Source organism: Crocodylus siamensis, chromosome 1 (genome assembly GCF_052110815.1).
Source record: "Crocodylus siamensis isolate JL-2025a chromosome 1, ASM5211081v1, whole genome shotgun sequence".
Lineage (NCBI taxonomy): Eukaryota > Metazoa > Chordata > Crocodylia > Crocodylidae > Crocodylus > Crocodylus siamensis.
Window position 1 is genome coordinate 71,868,425 of NC_143395.1, and position 24,863 is coordinate 71,893,287.

At 43.8% G+C, this 24,863-nt stretch overlaps 1 protein-coding gene across 6 annotated transcripts in view; it reads left to right on the top strand.

The window, feature by feature from the left end:
- ANKRD6 (ankyrin repeat domain 6) overlaps positions 1-24,863 on the top strand; it is a 215,490-nt gene that overhangs the window by 188,249 nt on the left and 2,378 nt on the right. For 5 of the 6 annotated variants that reach the window (XM_090036687.1, XM_090036679.1, XM_090036715.1 and 2 more), the window contains 11 exons: positions 1,838-1,936; positions 3,735-3,833; positions 5,967-6,065; positions 7,755-7,853; positions 8,086-8,163; positions 10,641-10,745; positions 11,113-11,244; positions 11,657-11,833; positions 14,089-14,241; positions 16,513-16,626; positions 23,567-23,891. In XM_090036687.1, the coding sequence (XP_089892813.1) occupies positions 1,838-1,936; positions 3,735-3,833; positions 5,967-6,065; positions 7,755-7,853; positions 8,086-8,163; positions 10,641-10,745; positions 11,113-11,244; positions 11,657-11,833; positions 14,089-14,241; positions 16,513-16,626; positions 23,567-23,891 (1,480 nt within the window). The remainder of the gene's footprint in view (positions 1-1,837; positions 1,937-3,734; positions 3,834-5,966; positions 6,066-7,754; positions 7,854-8,085; positions 8,164-10,640; positions 10,746-11,112; positions 11,245-11,656; positions 11,834-14,088; positions 14,242-16,512; positions 16,627-23,566; positions 23,892-24,863) is intronic. The other variant, XM_090036706.1, reaches the window with a different exon arrangement.

Sequence of the window (24,863 nt, forward strand, 5' to 3'; positions counted from 1 at the left end):
TAGTAGGTCTGTACATAAAATCTCTTATCCTTTAGATATTTGAATTCATAGTTTACCTGAGACTGATAATAAAAGCAAATCTTTACCACCCGAAATGCATGTCCACCCTAGTTTCCCCTGCCTTGCTCAGAAAATAAAAGTTCTTGGCTGTAAATTAATACGGAAATAAATAAGACCAACCTAAAACTATAAGAAAAAACTTTTAGTGATGCTTTCCTCACCTGTGTGACTTTTTGGAAGACGCAAGAAAAGTAATTTTGGGCCTTTACTACTCTCTAGTGTGATGTTTGAGTACTTTTCACTCGGTGGGCCTATTGCTTGCTGTCATTCTCATGGCATAAATGTATGCAGCTTGCTGAGAATTAACTGCATTTCATAGCTACATACACTATAAAAACAATTGCCATGTTCATATAATTATCACGGACATCAGTTTTAAATCACACCATGTGGAACTCCACATAGAAGCCTTATGTCCTTTTGTGTTAAAGTTTCTGGCATTTCAGCTAAAGGACAATTCTTGATGGGCTGCCACTACTCCTAAGGCTTATTATCTCTCTGGCACAGCCTCTAGGGGACCATACAGTCACAAATGTCTGAACAGGTTTATTCTAACCAATAAAAAGGAATGGAGCACATACCAAATGCACAGGTCAGTAATATGTCTCATAGTTTCTAGGGTCGGAAGGGACCTGAGCAGATCATCTAGTCCGACCCCCTGCCATGGCAGGAAAGAATACTGGGGTCAAATGACCCCAGCAAGGTGTTCATCTAACCTCCTCTTAAAGACCCCCAGGGTAGGGGCCAGCACCACTTCTCTTGGAAGCTGGTTCCAGATCCTAGCTGCCCTGACTGTGAAGTCGCACCTCCTGATATCCAACCTAAACCTACCCTCTGCCAGCTTGTGACCGTTATTCCTGGTCACTCGTGGCGGTGCTCGGGGAAACAGTGACTTCGCCAATGCCTGCTGATTTCCCCCCCCCCGACTAGTTTATAACAGGCCACAAGATCCCCCCTCAGCCTTCTCTTTTGGAGGCTGAACAGGTTCAGGTCCCGCTGCCTGTCCTCATAGGGCCTGCCCTGTTGTCCCCTGATCATACGAGTGGCCCTCCTCTGGACCCTCTCCATGCTGTCGACATCCCTCTTGAAGTGTGGTGCCCAGAACTGGATGCAATACTCCAGCTGCAGCCTGACCAGTGCTGCATAGAGGGGGAGGATCACCTCTTTGGACCTGCTCGAGATGCATCTCTGGATGCACGACAAGGTGCGGTTGGCCTTCCTTACTGCCTCTCCACACTGCCGGCCCATGTTCATCTTGGAGTCAATGATGACCCCCAGATCCCTTTCCGCCTCCGTGCTGACAAGAGGGGAGTTCCCCAACCTGTAGGTATGGTGCCGGTTGTTCCTCCCGAGGTGCATCACCTTGCACTTGCCTGTGTTGAAACCCATCCTATTCTCGTCCGCCCACCCTTGTAACCTGTCTAGGTTGAATTGCAGCCTGTTGCATCTTTCCAATGTGCCCACGTCCCCCCCACATCTTAGTGTCATCAGCAAATTTGAACAGGGTGCTTTTTACCCCCTCCTCCAACTTTGGTTAGGAACTGAGAGGATGGTAACATAGAAGAGTGGATGCCTGAAGGAAAATAAATGTCTATAGAAGGTTTTTTAAGCCTAAGTCTGGTGTACGTGTGCTTTTCCCCAAACAAAAACTGATGAGAGAGAAAAAAAATTTGTTTTAATGTCCAAATAGGTGCACAACAATGAATCTCTGGATGTGACTTTCCTCTGTATGGAGATATGCATTTTAAACTATTGCTCTTGTGATTCTGCCCTTCAGGATGGCAATACAGCTCTTCATGAAGCATCTTGGCATGGATTCAGTCAGTCTGCCAAACTGCTTGTTAAAGCAGGAGCTAATGTTCTTGCCAGAAACAAGGTGAGACGCATGCTGAATGTGCTTTCAGTTCTGATATGAAATGGCTGTTCCTCATCACTGTTGATTTTTGATAGTGACACATCTCAACAGGCAGTAGTTCAGTTCCTAGTGAGATTTCTCATTTCATTTGAATTAATTATGCCTGAATGATTCTACCACAGACAATAGAAAATTCATATTTTGACAGCTGACACAGGAGAAGCTCAGTAATACTTTGGATGATACATTAATTATGACTGAAGAATAATGGGATTCCTATGGAAACCTCAACAGAGCCCTAATTTATATTGAATGGATTCATTGTGCTTGTGATTAAATTGAATATTAGTTGAACTAATGGGAAAATAGCATTAAGAATCTAACTTAGCAGAAATTAGGGAGCTGAATCTATATGCAAACCACGTAGAAAAGAAATCGGTATCTGTAAATGTCTCTCTTCTTATATTGTATCTGGTGAACTGTTTAGAAAGGAGAATTAACAAAGCAAGGGCTCTTATCTCCCATCAGAACTGCAGACAGGATATTTTACAGCACAACAAGAAGTTAGGAAGTGAGGGCTGTAAAACTATTATAAATTAGTGCAATGAAACCATGAAATAAAGGGTTTTTTTTGTTAAGATTAAAATAAACTACTTTATTAAGATCAAAATAAAGTACCTACTGGAGGCTAGTCTTCAAATCGCCTAATCAAAAAGGTTAATGAAAAAATTTCAAATGTAGCAAAGGGCAACAAACAGTATGTGCTAAAATAGGGTTTGGAATTTTTCAGCTGAACACTCATAGTGTAGGGATATCACTATCTCCTTTGTTACAGGCAATAGGAATTATGGGGCATAAGGCATTTGATTTTATCTTTGAACATACGTAAAGGAAAACTGCATAACATTTCATTAAAGAAAACTGTAAAAATATTAAACAAGCAGACAGTTCAGAAGAGCTGCAATCTGTAAAGCTAAATCGTACTATGAAAACAAAGGAAAAGAGGAAAGAAATTAGAAGAAAGGAAACGCCTACTAACCTAAGACAGGCATAGCCCCATTTTCAGTCACAGTTATTTGTGGTTACTTTGGTAATTGCAACTCTCTGATGATGCTGTTTCAATCGACTGTTGCACCCTTTCTGTTTATATTAGGTCCCCAGCTTAATTTTCAGTTTCTAAAGTTTAATTATTTTGCCATCATAATATTTATGCTTATTCATATTAGACATTTCTTTAGATAACTCCCATAATGATGCATATTATTAGAGAATAGCAGTGTCTCACTTTCTCATTTCATGAACCTTTATACAATACGTGTATAACTTTTATGGTTCTGTTTAAAATATGATTTGCTGTCCTATGTGTTTGGGTACTATGGAGCAATAGAAGACATTAACATCAAAGGAGCTGTAAATACTGGATAAACTGCCAATCATTTTGAGACAGCCCTTTATCAGAGTGTGAATACAACAGAGTGACAAAACTAAGTTGCTGTGGCAGTCCAGATTTCCTCATATTGGCCGGTACCTGCTTCTGCTGTGTCCTGAAGGAGATAATACTATGGCAGAGTGGGAATATAGTTCATAACTTTGACTTTTTGCTGAGGAAGCCAACTGACAGATTGTTTTAATGATGTGGAGATTTGTCCAACAGGAGCTGCTAAGAGATTGCAAATTCATTTTTCATAGGCAAATTTTCTTTAAGTATAAAAGCCTAGCATGAAAGAAGACACACAGATTGAAATGTGACACCTTTTTTTAGGATTTATGTCAATTTTCTACACATGGCTTTTTTTTATCTTTCTGTATCTTTCTGAAGGCAGGTAACACACCTCTGCACTTGGCTTGCCAGAATAGTCATTCTCAAAGCACTCGTGTTCTGTTACTTGGAGGATCACGGGCGGATCTCAAGAATAATGTGAGTTTCAAACTAACGGGGGGTATTTATTATTATTTTGCTCCAGCTTCTGGAACTAAAACTTGAAAAATACTATGGTGTGAGTTGTTTATTAGGAGGATGGAGGAAAATTGCAACTGTAGACAGGCTAAACATGCTTCTAAAATGTCTGGTTGAAAAAATATCAAAATTTAAGCTTCTTAGGTGGGTGGAAGAAACAGTAAAAGACGTTGGTCTGTGTAACAGTTAAAAGCACAAGCTATCCTTGATCATACATTTAAAACCTACATGGCCCTACCCAAGTGCTGAACTGGAAGCGTGTAAATGAAGGCTCCTCTGTAACTGCATGATGGAAATGCTGAGGTCGGGTCAGGCACCTATGCGGACCAACAAAATTCCTTAGAGAGATTCCTTCATCAGGGCACGTTACCTCAAATTGTGTAGGTCAACCAAACTGGAGGGCTACAGATGGTTTTGAATTTTCAAATTGCTTCCTTCCCTTTTGTGGTTCTTAAAATAGGAACAGAAAATAAGCATTGAAGCCAAATATTTGAAAGCGTAAATATTAGCAAAGCCTGCAGAAAAGCAGAGTTTTCTAAAAGCCTTAGGCCTTTATATCTGTATTTACTGTATAATTTCCAGTGCATGGGCCCAATTATTGGTCTGTGTCTCCTTTCTCTTTCTCCCCTTCTTAGTGGTGATATTTTAGGCTAGGTACAGCCATTTGGGAGGTTAGATTGCATTAAAATGGCCACCCAAACTAACTTGGTTTACCCAGGTGCAGACCTTACACTTAGATCCCTAGTTAAGTCCATCTAAGTGTGAACTGTACACAAGTTCAAGAAGGTTAGATTGGTCTAAAAATGGCTAACCTGATCTAAGTTAAACTATCTCCAAGGTAAGATTAACTTAGATTGGGTATGGCAGTACCAGTTTAACTGAATTTCTGTATAGTTCCCAGCACAACCCAGGGGCTGGGCAAGCCCAGTTGCTGGCCACAGCCCTGGGGTTGTGCTTTCCCTACCCTCCATGGCACCAGGCTATTATTAGCCCCCTAGCCCCTCACCCTACTCCCAGATGGACAGTACTTCCCCACAGACCAGCCACCCTCACTCCCCCCACAGCCCACCAAAGCCCACCCCCTGTCCCTATTCCTCCCAGACCCAGCAATGCTTCTGCACTGCCACAGACCCCACTTGCCCCCCACATTCTGCCAACCCTCCCAGACCCCAGCTGTCCCCCCAGTCATGCCAGATCATGTGTACTAGCCCCGTCCCCCTCACCCTCCATCCTGACCTGCCTTGGATTGGGTGGCCATTTTTAACTAGATCTAACCTCTCCTACTCTTCCTGAATGGTCTGTACATACTGTTAGGGTTATAGCAGTACTGCTATATACTGCTTTGTTCTGCCATGTATACTGGATATGTTGTTGTGCTGTATAGTTCTGGTTTCAGGAGAAGTGTCATGGTTTTTCAAAACAGACCAACCTAACATAATTTTAATAGGGTGTTTTATCTAGGAAACTGGTATTGAAATAGAAAGGGGTATGTCATAAAATTATAGGGTTGGAAGACACCTTAGAGGTTATGTGCTCCATGCTATATATATAAAATTCCTGGAACAGACTGCCTTTTGACCTGTTCCATCATTTGTGCCCTTCATCTTCCCCAGCTAACTATCTTTTAAGCACTTTGTGAAGCAAAATGGTTCTTCCTGTTGTTGTTTGTTTCAGTAGACAACACTTGCTTGAGATGTGTTGAAGGACCAAGACAGTTATAACCTTTTCCACATTTAGAATCCTGGCTGTACATAAGTGTATGGCCCAATCCTCAGTTGGTGTCAACTGTTAGCTGTTTTGAGGCCAATGGCCACCTGAGGACCTAGTTCACAGCCTCCTTGGGTATATGCCTTGCACCCTTCTACAAGATAACCATGCACTCTACAGTACTGGAGACAAATCATTTGATTTCCCAGTAATACATATAATTTCAGAGGAAAAAATATATATGGGTCTCTGTAGGAAATAATGCAGCAAAGACCCATGTCATTCACCACATCTCCAGTTCAGTATTAAATAGCTTTATTATTTCATCCCTAGAACACAAGCTTTTCTATTATGATGACATGCTTAGAGCTTTGTTTCTGTTTGCAGGCAGGAGATACCTGTTTGCACGTTGCTGCTCGTTATAATCACTTGCCCATCATTAGGGTACTCCTCAGTGCTTTCTGTTCTGTCCATGAAAAGAACCAGGTCAGTGCATGAATCTCACCACAGTTACACACCCTTTTTATAAGGCTACTCATTGGAACAAACAGCCTTGACTTGGTTGGGCCTGTTGGAGTAGTCTCTAATTAATACACATCTTACGGTGATATTAAGAAGCGTGGGCTTCCAAAAATAGCCTTAAAGGAATGGTGTGCCTGTGACATATTATCATTTCAGGACATGTCATTGCATTTACATTTATTTATAACATTTTGTAGTTATTATATTTTATGCAAATAAGGTTTTTGTTTAAGAAATGGGAAATAGAGGTTGGAGCAGGGATTAGGAGTTGGGACCTCTGGGCTTTAGTCCCCCATTCTGCTGCTAATTTAGTATATGGTGACACTGGGCAAGGTACTTTTACCTCATTATGTATCACTTTGCTCATCCGTAGAAGAGGGTTAATGCCATTACCTCCTTTGCAGAGGTATGGAAACAGAGCTCATTTTGAAGGTGCTTAATGTACTGTATACGTGAAGAGTTTTTATTGACATTTGTGTTTTATTTTTTTGTCCTGGTGCTTGTGGGAAGCAAAAATTGAAGGGAAAACTTGTTTTAAGTACAAAGTAATGATCAGTCTAAACTGGGATTAACCATCCAGATTTGTTTTAGAATGCAAACAAGCAACTGAATGCTGTCCCTACAGCACTGATAGGGTGGTGTAACAGAATGGATTAGCATGTTAAAATGGAAAGCTGCTAAGAAAAGCAAAATTATATGGTACTTTACCAAATCATCTCATGTTACTAAATAACTTTCTGTATAGGGTACAGGATCCCATGGATGTTTTCTAATTTGTATGTTTAATCTTGTTTTCCAGATAGGGAGTATTACAACTAATGGAATAGGTTTAAACCAAATGAAGTTCACTATGTAATTTCATTTTAGGAAATGAATCAAGTTGCTTATAAAAATGAGCTACTGAATGCTATTACCTAGAATTAGGATAGTGTAAACTGAAACTGTTTCCTCTCTACCCTGAAGTATTATCCACGAGGGCCAAACATGCTTCTCTCTTAAACTGATGCTGGCAAGTGTTAGCTGAGGCTGAGCATGGTCAAAGTTATTTTCACTTGCACTTCAGGTTCCTGGCCAGAGATGAAGGACAGTGGTGCAGTGCTTTGATCTTACATTGCATAGCTTCTTATGTAGCTGTGTTCCCAGAATCATGTTTTCTTTAAGGAACATCACTGTACCAAGATCAAACAGAGTTTTGCTGCTATATGATTATTTTCCAGGGCATATCTTATACAGAAGTGGCTCATTTGTTTGTGACCATCAAAGTTCAAACCACCAAATCTACACAACTGGAAAAGAAATAGGGATATGTTGCAAGGCTCAGTTCTGCCCTCTAAGACATTATAGGTCCTGCAACTGGAGGCAGAATTGATCCATTTGCTTTCTCCTTTCCAAAACAATGTTCCTTGGTGCACAGTCACACAGATCACTTATTTTATCTGAAACGTATATAACCACAGCTCTAACTGCCTTCTCAAAGCAGTGTGAGTTAGTCCATCCTTTAAAGCTTGCCTATTTTTGACTAACCCTAATTAGATCTTAGCAATCTTGTAACTAAATGTGGGCATAATAAATGGGCGTAAGCAACTGAAAATACAGTATGATAGAAAGCAGAGATATCTATTAGCATTTTGTATGTTGCTTTGTACATTTCAGGCTGGAGACACTGCACTACATGTAGCTGCTGCACTAAATCATAAAAAGGTGGTTAAACTCTTACTGGAAGCAGGAGCTGATGCATCCATTGTCAACAGTGTAAGTAGAATGTAGAATCCCTTCGGGCTCTTATGTTCATGTTTCAGAGAGAACTTCCTGCAGATTTTGTAAGTCTCAGCTGACAATATGTGGATGTTAGTTCCTGAATAAATCAAGATGCTTGATTATATGACATGTGCACACAGACTGTTTAACAACTTCATTTTAGATGTTTCATGATTTATTAGCTTGATGCTGACTGAAAGAAATAATTTATTTCTTGTCCTTTCAGGCAGGTCAGATACCTCTAGAGGTTGCCAGACAGCACAATAATCCAGAGGTTGCTCTTCTCCTCACTAAAGCATCTCAGGTACATTTTAACTGTTTTTTTCTTTCTCTTTTTGAGCAATAACCCCAAGGTATTAGCCGACAGGAACATTCTGGGATATCTTCTGGGCCACATGCCTGGAACTGAAGCCAAATTCTAGGCAATGGGCTCAGTCTGCCTAAATCCAACATTTAAATGATGCTGAGGCCCCTGACACATTACTTTTAAGATATGATTAACAAGTTAATTTCACCTTTAAATAGTAACTGGCTACATGCACAGCTCAGTTTAAGGCGTACTAATGCAGTAAATGAGCCACAACATTATTCCGCATATAATGTGGGGTGTCCATGCTACTCAAATGAAAGTACAAACTAGGATGTATGTCCCCTGACTCAAACCTCTTGTTTTCTAGACACTTCATTGTTGGACACACTCATATAACATGGAATAAATTTGTGGCTCATTTGTACCATGTCTTAAATTGAATGTGTGGCTGGGACTGCTCAAAACTGTGCTCCCCAGATTGGTGGTTCATGGGGTTTTGACAGGTTCCAGTGTATGGAGAACCTGGCATCAGGCTGCTGCAGCCCAATGCTGGGCTCTCCATGCACTGGAGCTGTATAACTCTGTGTTCCACCCATTTGGGTGGCACATATGGTTTTATAGCTCCTGGTGCACAGGGAACCCAGCATTTGGCTGTTGTGACGTAATGCTGAGCTACTTGTATGGAAAGCTGTCAGCTAGGACTGAGGACCAATTTGGTGCTTGGCCCCAGTGACAATCAGCTGATTGGTGTCATTTTGCTGATGCAGGGGGAACCTGGGCCTCCCTCTGCACCTGCAAGTAAGGCACTATTGGGATCTGATCCCCAATCCCAGAATCACATATCCTCCCCTGCACATATGTTAAGACAAATGTCTCTCAGGGGCTTGAGTTCCTCAAAACATTGGTTCAGCTGCCACCTAAGTCTGGAGGTTGTTAAATTGCGTAAGTGCCTAAGTTTCTACCATAGGATTGCCTACATTTCTGCTGCTTGGCTTATGCACCACTACATGTATCCTGATGGTATTGCTGAGTGTCTGAGCCCCGGCAGGGTTCACACCCCAGGCTTTTCCCTGCCTCTGTTTGTTGGACTTGATCTGGGAGATGTTCTCAGAGTTCACCCACCAAGCTGGGTCTCATAACACCAGTGGGGTGGCGGCAGCAGCACTGACTGCATAGCCAGTATTCCAGTGATTAGAGCATGCTCCTGGGAATCCATGTTCACATCCCTCCTCTGCCTGATTTGCAGCAGGGATCTTAACCAGATCTTCCACCTCCAAGAAGTGTGTCCAAACCACTGAGTTATGGAGTAGTCTGAGGTGTGTGGCTCTCAACCTCTCCTGTTGAAACTGTTTCACTCTGTGTAAAATTGGGTCAGACCATGAAAATTATTTCATAGTTTGGTGGTTAGTACAGTCACTAGGAGACCTCCTGTCCCTCTACCTCCCCTTACTGAGTTTTGAGCAAGTAAAAACTGACTCAGTTAAGGCGCTTAGCTCCAGGGTATAGTTTGTAGTGATGAGTTGAGAGAGATGTGCAACTTCCTGAGGGGAATTATGATATGGCCTTCTCCCTCTCTGGTATGTTCTGCTGGGTAATTTGGAAAGCTTCTTGCTCAAAATGATGACTTTTTTGGATCCCATTCTTAGGCACCTGTCTCCATGCATTACATAGAGACCCTGCATACCTAACCTGAGACTGAGGAGTTTACTGGATAGCAAAGTACTTAAGATGAGCAGAAGGCAGGGCACAGTTGCACTTTATAGAGTAACTAATTGAGAGGTGTGCAAGTTTTCATGAGCAATAGCTTATATAGCAACAGAAGCTATGGAAGGACTAAAACAATTTAAAAACTGACTTGAAATTACAGAACAAGAAATCATCCATAGACTGCACTGTGTTAAGCATGGCCTAAACAGAGACTATGTATTCTTATCCCATTAGCTGAATAAAACTTTATAATCCCTGTATCCCTATGGATTCATTGCTTTGTTTTTCTCTTCAACGCACCTTTGTCTCTCTCAGTAGTGCCACCTGTCCTTCCCTCCCTTTTTTCCTATCCTTTGTTTTTAAACCACTGTATTTGAATGCCTGCTTCCTACAAGTTCTTTTATAGCATCTGATTAAGCAAGCTATTGGTTATGAAAACTTTCAGTTAATCAACAAGGTGCAACTCTGCCCTGTCTCTTGTCTGACTTCAGACTAACGTGACTATCTACCCCTCTCTACTTAAAGTTAGGTGCTATGATTTTCAGCATTTCAATTCCTAGTCCCTTCATGGATCTATGCCAGTATTGGTAGATTTCTGCAGTACGAATGCTCCCATTATGCGCTGCTGTGCAAAGCAAATTGAAAAGGTTACCCCTTTTGAAAAAACCAAATAAATAAGCCTGTATTATTACTTAATTTCTGAAATAGGGCATCAGTAGAAAAAGTGGTGGTGTTTATTGATTCAAAATGTTGTCTTGCCTCAGGTCTCACGCTTTAATCGTGGAAGAAGCCTGAGAAAGAGGAGAGAGAAACTGAAGGAGGAAAGGCGAGCTCAGTCTGTACCAAGAGACGAAGTGGTACAGAGCAAGGTACAGCTATGTATTACCAACCAGCTTTATGTGCTTGAAGGCGTTGAGTGATTAGAATAAACCCTTTTGCACTGATTCAGTTGAATCTGCCTGAGCAGTTTCCTGTGCAGCAATACAGGCGCTTTGAGAGATGCACACAGCCCTAATTATCATGAGTTCTGTAGGTGTTCCTCACTTGATGCTTTTTGGGGATGGCCAAAGGAGGGTGCACAGTGCATCTCACATTGTTGTTGAAGACTCTCTGCCAGTATTTCTGTTACGTGAAAAAAATCAGAACAACTTAAAATTGTGGCTTTAAAGAGACACTAGCCAAAACTACCTCCCTACCCCTGAAGCTGCTAAATTCTTCTTTTTTTTTTTTCAATAGGGCAGTGTGTCAGCTGCTGATGACACTCATAGCAGTGACCAGGCACCCCAGAGGAAAGATTTGAAAGATGAACCCCCGTCAGCCTCTCCAGATCCCAGAGGAAAGAACAAAAAGAAGAAACTAAAAGGAAAGGTACTGGTAGATTTGAAGTAGCAGAGACGGGGACTTCTGTTGAGAATCCCATCTCCTTGTTAGTGAGTAGGCATGCCATCTCCCTACCATCTCCAATGCTTGCTGCTCCAAGTGTGAGAGATAGATATTGAGTAGTCAGGAATCAGTTTCTGAAGGGGAAATCATTCCACTGGAGATGGCGTCAGTCATGCCACTGGTGCGATGGGCTGAATTCTGATACTTGCAGTGATAATTATTATCGAACTGGGAACATGTCAATGCCACTCAAGTGAGAGTAGAGTAGAGACTAGGATGTATGTCTCTGGACACAAACCTCTTGTGCTCTTGTGTTCATTGAGCTGTTTTCTGTCAGACCCCACGTAGTAGTTTGTTGGGGATTTTGTAATGGGGGAAATGCATGTTTTTTCTTCAGACTTCAGCACTCTCAGACCCCACTTCACCAGCTGACCAGCAGACCCTCCCTGGTCCTCAACAGAATTTGCCCAAACGAAGAAGTAAACACCGGTGCTCGTCGCCACCACCTCCACATGAGTTCAGAGCCTACCAGCTGTACACACTGTATCGTGGAAAAGATGGGAAAGTAATGCAGGTAAATAAATTGCTGCCATTGAATAAAACAGCAAGTGGCAGTTGGGATTTGAGCACAGTTAGGAAATGAGGCAGCAAATGTTGATTAATTATATTTTCAAGAATATTAGAGATATTTGTGCCCTAGTTTGTTGCATGAGATTCATCTGTATTTTGACATGAAGAAGTTGGTTGTTGCATGCTAAGGAGGATATGGTTTAAGTGGCTCTAGATAACTAAAGCATTTCTTATATGTAGACAAGGTTTGATGTTTGAGAGACTTGGATCAGGGGTGTTCACCTGGTGGCCCACAGGCTGCATGAAGTTCATAAGGGGCTAACATGCACCTTGTGGGCTTCCACTCAACAACCACCATTCCCCATGTTGCACCTGTGCCAGTGGCTGGGGGCTCCCAGCTTCTGCTTCCTACTCCCACTCCTAGGGGTGGGGTAGGGCAGGGCAGGGAAGATGAAGGAGGCCAGGCTGCCTTGTACACACAGCAAAGGAAGAAGTTGAGCTGCCTACATTATAGTTTCATAGTTGGTACGGTTGGAAGGGACCTGAGCAGATCGAGCCCAACCCCCTGCCCTGGGCAGGAAAGAGTACTGGGGTCAAACGACCCCAGCAAGGTGTACATCTAACCTCCTCTTAAAGACCCCCAGTGTCGGAGCCAGCACCACTTCTCTTGGAAGTTGGTTCCAGACCCTAGCCACCCTGACAGTGAAGTAGTGCCTCCTGATGTCTAGCCTGAATCTACTCTCTGCCAGCTTGTAACCATTATTCCTAGTCACTCCTGGGAGTCCTTGGGGGAACTGGGACTCCCCCAATGCCTGCTGGTCCCCTCTGACTGGTTTGTAGACAGCCGCTAGATCCTCCCTTAGCCTTCTCTTGTGGAGGCTGAATGGGTTCAGGTCCCGTAGCTTCTCCTCGTAGGGCCTGCCCTGCTGCTCCCAGTCATGCCAGTGGCCCTCCTCTGGACCCTCTCCATGTTGTCCACATCCCTCTTGAAGTGCATCGCTCAAAACTGGATGCAGTACTCCAGCTGTGGCCTGACCAGTGCCACATAGAGGGGGAATATCACCTCCTTGGACCTGCTTGTGATGCATCTGTGGATGCATGACAAGGTACGGTTGGCCTTCCTGACCACGTCCCCACACTGTTGGCCCATGTTCATTTTGGCATCAATAATGACTCCAAGATCCTTTTCTGCCTCTGCACTGATGAGAAGGGAGTTCCCCAGCCTGTAGGTATGTATACTGCTGGTTCTTCCCCCCCCAGGTGCAGTACCTTGTACTTGTCTGTGTTGAAACCCATCCTGTTCTCATCCACATTGAACAGATGGGGGTTGGCTACCTGCATATGCAGTGGGGAGCTTGCCCAAAGTGAGGTGCATCAACTCGTGTACATTCACTCCACTTCAAACACTGCACTTCTGAGCCCTAATACATGTGCAACAGAGTTTCCACTCATTTGTTTGAATTAGCATGAGCCACCTAAATGAGAATTGGAAATAGTTGCCCAAATCCATTTTTAGAACAGCAGAAACCCATTTGGTAAACTATCAAATAGGTCCCCTATTGGAATATATTGTCCTTCAAATGTGAGGAATGGATTGTAATTTAATTGGGTATATTTCATCAAACTTCTGTAGTCCTACTGCTGCTTTAACGTGCACTGTATCAAGGCACCTTTGGAAGAGAAGCACTTGAGTTCCAAGATTGGCTCCTCAGAGCTATCCCTAAGGTATTCAGATATATACCTTCATTCCCATAGTGCATTTGGGGAAATATATATACCAGAAGGTTAGAGAAGGAAATTGACAGACAGTCAAGTGTGTTTATGTTGATCTCAAACTCTCTGTGGCCCTGGTTCCCAGAGGTCCCAATAGATAGAGATAGGATGTATTAGAAAAGTCCAGAGATAAGAATGAATAATATTGGATATGAATTCAAGAAATAGACCCGAAGCATAATTATTATTATCTTTAATTTATTTGTTCTTGGTGGTGCTGAGGAAATGTTGGGCACAAAAAGTTTATCCATGCAAATCTGAACTAACTTAACATTTTAGTTTTTTTCCAAACAAAATACTCTGCAGACACTTGTTTCCTTCCTCCTGAAGCCCCTGAGAAATTGCAAGGAGAATAACACAGTACCAAACCAAATTGGCTGGGTGTGCAGGAAGTTCAGTTAAGAAGGTGTGAAAATATACTATGTCAGGGCATGTTAATATGGGCAGAGGAATACAGCAAGCTACTGCTATTCCTTATTCTCCCAGGCTCCGATAAATGGATGTCGTTGTGAGCCCTTGATCAATAAACTGGAGAATCAGCTGGAGGCAACTGTGGAAGAAATAAAAGCTGAGTTTGGGACAGTGCAGGATAATATGAATGCCAAGCTGGGTCAGATGGAGAACAGAACTCAACATCAAGTAAGAAAATGGTCCAGATATCTAATGTCATTATTTCTCTATTAGCACTAGAAACATGGTTCAAGCTTTGTGAATGTTTTTAATTTTCATAGTTTGATCTTTTAAAAAAAATTAAAACATAGGCAGACAAGGTTCCTTGGGTAGGTGTGATATCTTTTATTAAACTAACTGAGTAGTTGGGGGAAAAAAGTTCTTTACAAGTTTTCGAGCACAAGCACCCTTCTTCAGGCACTGGGAGACTCTGCTGCTGTTCTGAGATCTCCAAGGTTGGAAATAAGCTACAAATGTGACAGGAGGTCAGTGAAAATATAAATAGGTGGAAATTTGGAAAACAATGGGTAGAGGAGGGAGGGGAGGAGGGAAAGAGGAGGAAATAATGGGTGAAGGAATGCAAAAGGTAAGCATGGGAGACTGCTGTAGTATTGAGTTCTCCAAGGTAGAAATGAGGCAGTCTGTGAAAAAGTAAATAGGTAGAAGTTAGGAAAACAATGGGGAGAGGAAGAAAGGAGGGAAAAATGTGTAAATGGTAAGTTCAAGCAAGTACCTGTTGAATCAGATGTAAGACAAGTTGTAATGTGCTATAAATCCCATGTCTACATTGAGTCCTTGATTTTTTTTGTATCCAGTAAATTTATGAAGTGAAGTTTGTAGGCTCAGCTATGAAGGGCATGTTGTAAGTTCCCTTTGAGGATTAGAACTGAGAGATCAGAGGGGCAGTGGTTGTCTGGTGAGAAGTGAGCACCCACAGGTAATTGGATATTTTTGTCTTTTGATGGATTGTTGGTGTGCATTCATTCTGGTTGTTGTTTGATTGCTACTACATATTTTCCATACTGGCATTTGGTGCACTGGATGAGATGCAGGTTTGCCTTGCTTTATGCGGTACATGTGTTCCCGGAAAACTGCATGTAACTTGAATTTGCATAAAGGGAATCCTGTTTATAAGGTAACAAATAGGGATATGTTCCCATGGTGGTGAGGGAGTGAGGCTGGGGCATGGGACGGGGAGGCGCGGCTGTTGTTGCTACATGCACCTGGGAGGGCTGTGGCCTGGGGGGGGAGGGGGGGCGCGTGCCCCCGGATCTGAGTGCGGAATGAGAGCAGGCTGCCGCTGTGGGCTGGGGCTGGTTGCAGCACCGAGCTCTTCCTGGCACTTGGTGCAGGTGGTGGCGGTGCTGGAAGGGCAGGCTGGGAGGGGCTATAGTGAATTTTGAGGGGCTCCAGCCCCCACTCCCAGTACCACAGCTGCCCACTCCAAGCACTGGGAAGAACCCAGTGCTGCTGCTGTCCCTAGCACAACAGCAGCCTGCTCTTGTCCTGCACACAGATCTGGGGACACATACTCCCTGGGAAGAGCCTGGCACAGACCCACAGCCCTCCCAGAGCATATCAACAAGAGCTGCACCGCTGCGCCCCGCACCCACTGGCAGTTCCCTCCACTTTGCTCCCTGCTGCAGCCCCGGGACCAGCTGACTCCACCTGCCTGTAGCCACTCAGCTGCGCCGCGCCCCTGCCCCCATCCCTTCCCCTACAGACTTACATCACATGTAATGAATTTGGGGTGTAAAAAGGGTCATCATATAAGAGTGAATTTGCATCTATAGAACCTGCATAAAGCAAGGGAAACCAGTATATGACATTTCTGGAGGTGCAGGTATAAGATCCAGGAATGGTAAGCATTCTGTTATGAGGTATAGTTATTCTGGGAGTGGCGATGTGTTGGCAGGTTTTACTTTTCTTGTCCTGGCATGGGCTGGATCCATTTGGTGTGGTTTGGGTCATAGGGAGTTTGCTTCTGGTGATGAAGTTAGCGAGGTTTGGTGCTTGTTTAAAGGCTAGGATGGGTGGTTCTGGGAAGATCGCCTTAAAAATCGGGTTGTCTTCTAGTATGGGTTGCAATTGTTTGAAGATTTTCCATGTAGGTTCCAGGGAAAAATGGTATGTAACAACTAATGGTTAGTTATGATATACCATACCATTAGTTAGTTATGACATACATTAGGAGACTCTGCTGGAATGGTCTGAAGAAGGGTGTTTGTGCCTGAAAGTTTGCAAAGAATTTTTTTCCAACTATTCTGTTGATCTACAAGATCACGAGATATCACTTCTACCCAAAGAATCTTGCCTGCCTATGTCCTTAGACCAACAACCCTGAAAAGTGAAACCTAATTTTTTAAACTGCAATGAGAATAAACATTTTCCAGATATGTTATAAGACAGGAATTGGTTTTATACATGGCCATATAACTGTGGTTTTCCATTCTACCACAGCTCCGTGTTTTAGATAAGCTGATGTCTGAGAGGCTATCTGCAGAGAAAACGGAATGCCTTCACCGCCTTCAACAGCATGCTGAACTGGAAAAAAATGAAGGAGAGAAACGGCAGGTAGGGGGGAAACATGGTTATAGATGGTTCACTGAAACATATATATGGGACTCAAAATGAAAACAGAAACAGCCTTTTAAGTCTTAACCTTAGCAATCAGTAATGTAAAACTTTGGGAGAATTATCCTGGCACATGTCTGCTAGGGGCCAGCAGGGGAGATTATGCTTAGAGGCAATCAACATGGGTTCATTCGAGGTAGGTCCTGTCAGACCAACCTGGTGGCTGTCTATGACCCAGGTCACAAAATCCTTAGACGCAGGGGTAGCAGTGGACATAGTTTTTCGGGACCTTTGGAAGGCCTTCAGCGCTGTCTCTCACCCCATTCTTGTTAAAAAAACTAGGGGACTGTGGCGTCAACATCTACACAGTCAATTGAGTCACTAAAAGGCTGGAGGGTCGCACCCAGAGAGTAGTAGTGGACAGGTCTTATGTGACCTGGAGGAATGTGGGCAGTGGGGTCCCCCAGGGCTCAGTTCTTGGGCCCGCACTGTTCAACATCTTCATCAGTGACTTGGACGAGCGGGTTAAAAGCACCCTGTTCAAATTCACAGACGACACTAAGATGTGGGGGAATGTGGGCACACTAGAGGAAAGGAATGGGCTACAATCAGACCTAGACAGGTTACAGGGGTGGGCAGATGAGAATAGGTTGGGATTCAACACAGACAAGTGCAAGGTGATGCACCTGGGGAGGAAGAACCAGCGCCATACCTGCAGGCTGGGGTGCTCCCTTCTTGTCAGTGCAGAGGCAGAAGAAGATCTTGGAGTCATCGTTGATGCCAAGATGAAAATGGGCCGGCAGTGTGGGGATGCAGTCAGGAAGGCCAACCGTACCTTGTCATCCACAGATGCATCTCAAGCAGGTGCAAGGAGGTGATCCTCCCCCTCTATGCAACACTGGTCAGGCCGCAGCTGGAGTACTGTGTCCAGTTCTGGGCAGTGCACTTCAGGAGGGATGTGAACAACATGGAGAGGGTCCAGAGAAGGGCTACTCGCATGACCAGGGGGTAGCAGGGCAGGCCTTAGGGGTAGAGGCTATGGGACCTGAACCTGTTCAGCCTCCACAAGAGAAGGCTAAGGGGGGATCTAGTGGCCATCTACAAACTAGTCAGAGGGGACCAGCAGGCACTGGGGGAGTCCCTGTTGCCCTGAGCACTACCAGGAGTGACTAGAGATAACGGTCACAAGCTGACAGAGGGTAAATTCAGATTAGACATCAGGAGGTGCTACTTCACGGCTAGGGCAGGTAGGATCTGGAACCAACTTCCAAGTGGTGCTGGCTCCAACCCGGGGGTCTTTAAGAGGAGGCTAGATGTACACCTTGCTGGGGTTGTTTGACCCTCGTACTCTTTCCTGCTATGGCAGGGGGTCGGACTAGGTGATCTGCTCAGGTCCCTTCCGACCCTGCAAGCTATGAAACTATAGAACCTGGGCTAGACTTGTGCAACTGAACTGGAGTGTCAGGATACTGGATCTCTAACAAAGACTACTTTTCCATAAAAACACAACAACTTCCCTTGCCTTTTCAACCTTTGGTATACCAGGTCCTGTAATATCATTGTTTTACTTCTTTTCTAGAAGGACTAGAGAAGATGCAGAGAAGGGCAACAAGGATGATTAGTGATTTGAAGGGGCATCCATATGAGGAGAGTCTAAGGAGACTAGCCCTGTTTAGTTTAGAAAAGAGATGCTTGCGGATAGACATGAGAAGGGTTTACAAAATACTAAATGGCAAAGAGAAAGTTAACAGAGATTTATTATTTTCTGGCTGTCTCAATACAAGAATTAGGGGTCACAAAACAAAACCAACAGGTAGTAAGTTTAAAACTAACAAAAGGAAGTTCTTTTCTCATAGCATGTCATGAAAGTGTGGAGCTCATCGGCACAAAATGTTGTGGAAGCTGACAGTTTAGTCAAATTGAGGACATTGAACAAATTATTGGAGGAAAGGGGCATCAGTAGCTATTGGGCGTGGGTACTCAGGACTCAGCCTCTGAATCAGAACTTCCTAGACCCTAAATGCTGGAGGCTGCAAGTGAGAGAGGAACAGTGTAAAAAACTATGGTTATACCCAGTTCAGTCTCCCTTTCAACATTCATTTTCTGCCACTGCATGAGGGTCTTGTTACACATTACAGTTAGTACACGTTAATTTTATTTGGGTGTTAAAATTAGCATGTTCTTTGAGTTGCCCTACATTTAGGGTTAATGCCCCCTGTAACGTGACCTCTGACCTGCCCTGAGAGGGCTGGTGAGCAGAGGTGTGTCTGGGAGTCAAGATGGCTCTGTGCCTGCCCAACTTGCATGCTCTCAGAGGCAAGGTATGTGGTCCAGATTCATAGAATCATAGAAAATTAGGGTTGGAAGGGGCCTCCGGTCATCTAGTCCCCCTGCTCAAAGCAGGACCATCCCCAACTAGATCATCCCAGCCAGGGCTTTGTCTAGCTAGGTCTTAAAAACCTCCAAGAGTGGAGACTGTACAACCTCTCTGGGTAGCCTGTTCCTGTGTTTTCATAGATGTCATTGATGTTAGGGCTGGAAGGGACCTCAGAAGATCATTGAGTCCAGCCCCGCCCCAGGGGCAGGAAGTTGGCTGGGGTCACAGGATCTCAGCAAGATAAATGTCCAATTGGTTAGATATTAGGAAAAACTTCTCACTTTATTACCTTCCAAGTGAGAAGTTTTTCCTGTTATCTAACCTAAACTTCCCTTGCTGCAACTTGAAACCATTGCTCCTTGTTCTGTCATCTGTCACGACTGAGAAGAGTCTAGGTCCATCCTCGTTGAAACCAGCCTTCAGGTAGTTGAAGGCTGCTATTAAATCCCTGCTCAGTTTTCTCTTCTCCAAACTAAATAAGCCCAGTTCCCTCAGCCTCTCCTCAAAAGTCAAGTGCCCCAGCCCCATAACCATTTTTATTACCCTTGGCTGAACTGTTTTCAATTTGTTTACATCCTTTCTGTAGTGGGGGACCCAAAACTGGAGATAGTGCTCCAGATGTGGCCTCACCAGTGCCAGATAGAGGGGAATAATCACTTCCCTCAATCTCCTGACAAACCTTCTACTAATGCAGACCAGTATGCCGTTAGCCTTCTTCACAACAAGGATGCACTCTTGGCCCACATTCAGTTTACTGTCCACTGTAACCCCCAGGTCCTTTACTGCACAGCTGCTGCCCAGCCAGTCAGCCCCAAGCTTGTACTGGTGCATGGAATTGTTCCATCCTAAGCGCAGGACTTCGCGCTTCTCCTTATTGAACTTCATGAAATTTATTTTGGTCCCATTCTCCAATTTGTTGAAATCTATTTGAATCCTAGCCCTACCTTCCAGCATATCTACTACTCCCCCCCAGCTTAGTGTCATTTGCAGACTTGCTGAGGGTGCGCTCCATCCCATCTTCCAGGTTATTGATGAAGATATTGAACAGAACCAGACCCAGGACTAAACCCTGGGGCACTCCACATGATACCAGCTGCCAACTAGACATCAAGCTGTTGACTGCTACCTTCTGAACCTAATGATGCAGTCAGTTTTCTACCCATCTTACAGTCCATTCATCCAACCCATACTTCCTTAGCTTGCTTGCAAGAATGTTGTGGGAGACCTGTATCAAAAGCCTTGCTAAAGTTAAGGTATATCACATCCACAGAACCAGTCATCTCATCATAGAAGGCAATTAAGTTGGTCCGGCATGACTTGACCTTGGTGAATCCATGCTAACTGTTCCTAATCACTTTCTTCTCCAAGTGTTTAGAAATGGATTTCTTGAGGCCCTGCTCCATGATTTTTCCACACACTAAGGGGAGGCTGACCAGTCTATAGTGCCCTGGATCCTCCTTCCCTTTCTTAAAGATGGGCACTATATTTGCCCTTTTCAAATCGTCTGGGACCTCTTTGGCTAGCAGCTTTGCAACCAGGTCAGCTAACTCCCTCAGCCCCCTTGGTCCAGTCCCATGGACTTGTACATGTCCAGCTTTTCTAAAAAGTCCCTAACCTGTTCTTTCACCACAGTTGGCTTCTCATCTTCTCTGCAAACTGCTGCCAGGTGCAGTAGTCTGGGAGCTGACCTTGCCTGTGAAGATTAAAGTGAAAAAGGCATTGAGTACTTCAGCCTGTTTTGCATCCTCTGTCACTAGATTGCCTTTGCCATTCAGTAAGGGACCCACACTTTCCCTGATCTTCCTCTTGTTGCTGACCTACTTGTAGAAACCCTTCTTGTTACCTTTCTCATCCTTTCTTAGCTGCAATTTCAGTTATGCTTTGGCCTTCCTGATTTCATTCCTGCAGGCCTGAGCAATAATTTTACACTCCTCCCTAGTTTTTTGTCCAAATTTCCACTTCTTATAAATCTCCTTTTTTGTGTTTTAGCTCATTGAAGAGTTCCCTGCTAAGCCAAGCTGGTCTTCTGCCATACTTGCTAGTCTTCCTGCACATCGGGATGATTTGTTCCTGTGCCCTCAGTAAGGTTTCTTTAAAGTACAGCCAGCTCTTCTGGACTCCTTCCTTCCACCCCCCCCCCCGACTGGCCTCCCAGGGGATCGAGCCCATCAGTTCCCTGAGTTGAAGTTTACTTTTTGGAAGTCCAGGGTCATTACTCTGCTGTTCTCTAAGTCCCACTGGGCCTGCCAGCCCCAGCCTGCCTGCAGTCTGTGTCCCTGCTGCCCCCGCCATTCAGATCAAGCCCATCACCCCACCTCTGCGAGCCTGGATTGCCACTGTCCCTTCATCAAGTGTGGGAACCCCTCCCTGCCACTCAGGACTCCCTGTCGTGTCCCCCTCCCCCCCGGCTGCCCTTGTGGCTCACCTCCACACCCCATGTTCCCTGGCTCACCTACAATTGATGATGTCCCCAGGGAGCAAGCAGGGAAAGGGAACTGGGCCATTGCTGCTCTTCTGGCTGAGCCCAGCCCAGAGAACTTCAGCAGAAGTGGGTGGGTTCCTCTTCCCTGCTTGTTGCCCCAGGACAGCGCTGGAAGCCACAGATGATCTGTGAGGGCCGAGGGCAGAGGGGGAGCCCCAGGGGCTGGGAAATGCCTGGAATGGGAATGGAGGGGGGAATTTACCTTTTAGATTCCACCCCCATCCCTCACTGTCACTGTGGGGGACGATAGAGCAGGTGGGAGCAGTGCCTCCAGGGATGCTGGAGGATCACTCCCAACTGGTTTTGCCCTTGTGGAGTAGTCACACATCGCTGCAACAGGAGATGCCAAAAACCAGTTAGAGAGAATTCTCAATGGAAGAAGTTAATCTCCAAGCCACCCAGAGGGCCCTTAGCATGCATTTCCCTGTCCTATTGTGTGGACACTTCTGTTTTATGCGCTCTTAACATGTATTTTAAGTGAATGTATAACAACACCCTGACACAGGATACTGGGCAAGATGGACCTATGGTCTGCCTCAGTAAATGGCAGTTCTGATGTTCTTACATTCTTGTCACCAATGAGTTTTCAAGATACTGGAGGCTTGAAAACTGAATGTAACAAAACCCAGCTTTTCCAGTATTTCAGACCTTCTTTCTACACCTTTTAAAACAACAGCAACAAAAAGTCACAAGCTCAGGCTTTTCCTCCTTGTAATCTGTGTGGTTTCTCCCCAGAGAAGATCCCTTTTCTGCTCTTCCTTTCTTTCTATGGTATTTCTGTGCCCTTTTTTAAATAAAGAATGTTCATGGAGTGAAACAGGAAGAAGTGAAACAGGTCTTCTACCACAGCATTATGGCAATAGCACAGTTTCCTCAATTTGAGCAATGTTTCAAATTTGAGCCCTTTTATGCTCAATGGGGAAATAATTATGCTGGTTTCTTTCACGGGAAGTAAGTGAACAAGAATAGATATTCCAGTATACTCAACTATACCCACCTAGTCTCCTGCCCTAGCTTCTCTGCAGACTCTGAAAATTTGATGGAGAGGAGAGGTTAGGGAAAATCTTCTTGGCCTCTCATGCAGGGCCAGTTAGTGCTTTTTAAAAAGGAGTAAATTATCTTGGCACCTTTTGGTAAAGCCACCGGTAAGCTAGAGCTGTGATATGATCTATTAGGACAATCGAGTCCAGGTGTACTGTACCTGTAGGAACAGATATAATCTCTGTGTCTGACCTGTCTGTCATTCCCAAAATAATTTTTCCGGAGAAAGTACTTATGAAGATGAGTAAAAAGTAGAGCAGCCTCAAGGTTGATAAGAAGAGGCATAGGTATTAAATTGCCTTCTCAGCTTATAATTTTGAGGGCTAGCCTATGAATACTGAGAAAACCTGTCCTTATATATGTACAAGTAATCTCCTAAGAATACTGAAAGCGAAAGAGATCACCAATGGTATGTGACAAGCAATCGGGATTAACATTCTTGTTCTCTTAGGGCCTTATCCAAAATCAGTGAAAAGACTGGATTAGCCCTTTTATAAAGCCCTTAGGCAGAAGCCTTTTATTTCCATGGCCCAAACTTACAATGACATATAAATAACAGGAAAATAAGAGTAAATGGAGGAATATTCTTTCTTTGTAATTGAGTTCCTAATGCATTTTAAAATGTTTGCTGGCAGACAGCTTTCTAATGTTGGGAATATGGGTATTCAGTTAAGAACTTTTGTAACTTGAAAGCTCTTCGTTGATTATAATTTAGCGCTGATCTCTGATTTTTATAGCACAAAATTAACAATGAGGAGCACAGATCGGCACTGGTATTAAAATGTGTGCCCATGTACTGTTGAAGCAGTTGATTTGACTTCCCGCTTTAAAACCTGGCAGCTCTGACTGTATGTCACAATGTAATGTTACTAAATTTATTTATAGCACAAGAAAATTACCAGTGATTGTACATTTATACGTACTCAGCCTTATCATGCATGGCCAAAAGGCTGCATCTGAGATAACATGAATGGATTTAAAATGTGGAAAGTTAAATTAAAAATGGGTTTATGTCATTGTCCAATTCATATTTTTCACAGATTTCTTTGGTGGATGAATTGAAAACCTGGTGCATGCTAAAGATTCAGAATCTGGAACTCAAACTTTCTGGAGATTCTAGATCTTCAAGACCAAAATCAACTCTGTCAACTTGTGAGTCCCTCACGGAGACCGTGGATACAGAGAATCCCCATAGTGCCAAGGATGGTAAAACTAACCAGACTCCACTGCAGTCAGAGGGTTCACAGCAACATTCCTATATCACTCTTCAGAACAGTCTCTCAGAAGACATGGGCAGGAGTAAAGGCCAAACATCAGAACAAAGTTTTGGAAAGCATTATTTTGTTCCACATGACAGCATGTCAGGTACAATCCTCTTTGGTATTTTGGTGTAATATTCAGAACCCAAGTGCTGATTAACTGTGGGATGTTTTACAGTGCCAAGTATATTAACACAAGCCATATGCTTTCAGTCACCCATACATCCCTTCCCTACCTCCACAGAGAGACTTCCGGTTAGAACATACTGGGCACATGTACACATGCTGATTTAAGGTGCATTAAGGGTACACATCTACACGTGCACACCCTTGATGTGCTTTAAAAATGGTGATATTAGGCTAGTAATGCTTCAATCTGATACCTGGAAAAGCAGGTATTAAATTTAGGCATGAATAGCTAAAGTGCATTAACGTACATGTAGACGTGTTACGGCACATTAACACTGTATATGGACTGACTTGGGAGTAACTTTAGTCCCATATCAGTCTGTGTACACGGCATTAATGTGTTTTAACATATGCACATGTAGATGTGAGCCTAAATCACCTTAATGTGCATTAAGCTGATGCGTATTAGATTTAGGTGTGTCTAAATGCATGTGTAGACACACCCCTGCCTCCTTCAAGGCAGCTACCAACACTGCAGGGCTCAACTGACAGAAGTTCACTGTCTCATCTTTCCTTGAGACTTCCAGTTTATTTTATCTTTGAAGCCCGATCTTCTGAGGATGCAAACCAAAATTGTTTCTTTGAAGTTTCTACCAGTTTAGGGGATAGCAAGGGGCTGGATCTCTTCCAACCCAGGGTCTGACATAAATTTGCACCAAATTGCTTGCATTGAATTAAGCATGTTATACTCACCTGTTACAAATGTATGGAACCCTGTTTCTTAGGTAAAACCTACCATTTTATGGGGACTGTACCCCATGATCACCATAGGGATACATGGTTTTCTGATCGCTGCGTTTCTGCAGGAGCAGTCTTGGATTCACAAAAGAATAAGCACTGTGCCATCTAGCCATGAACCTACATTTGCAGCTCTTTGCCACACACCCAT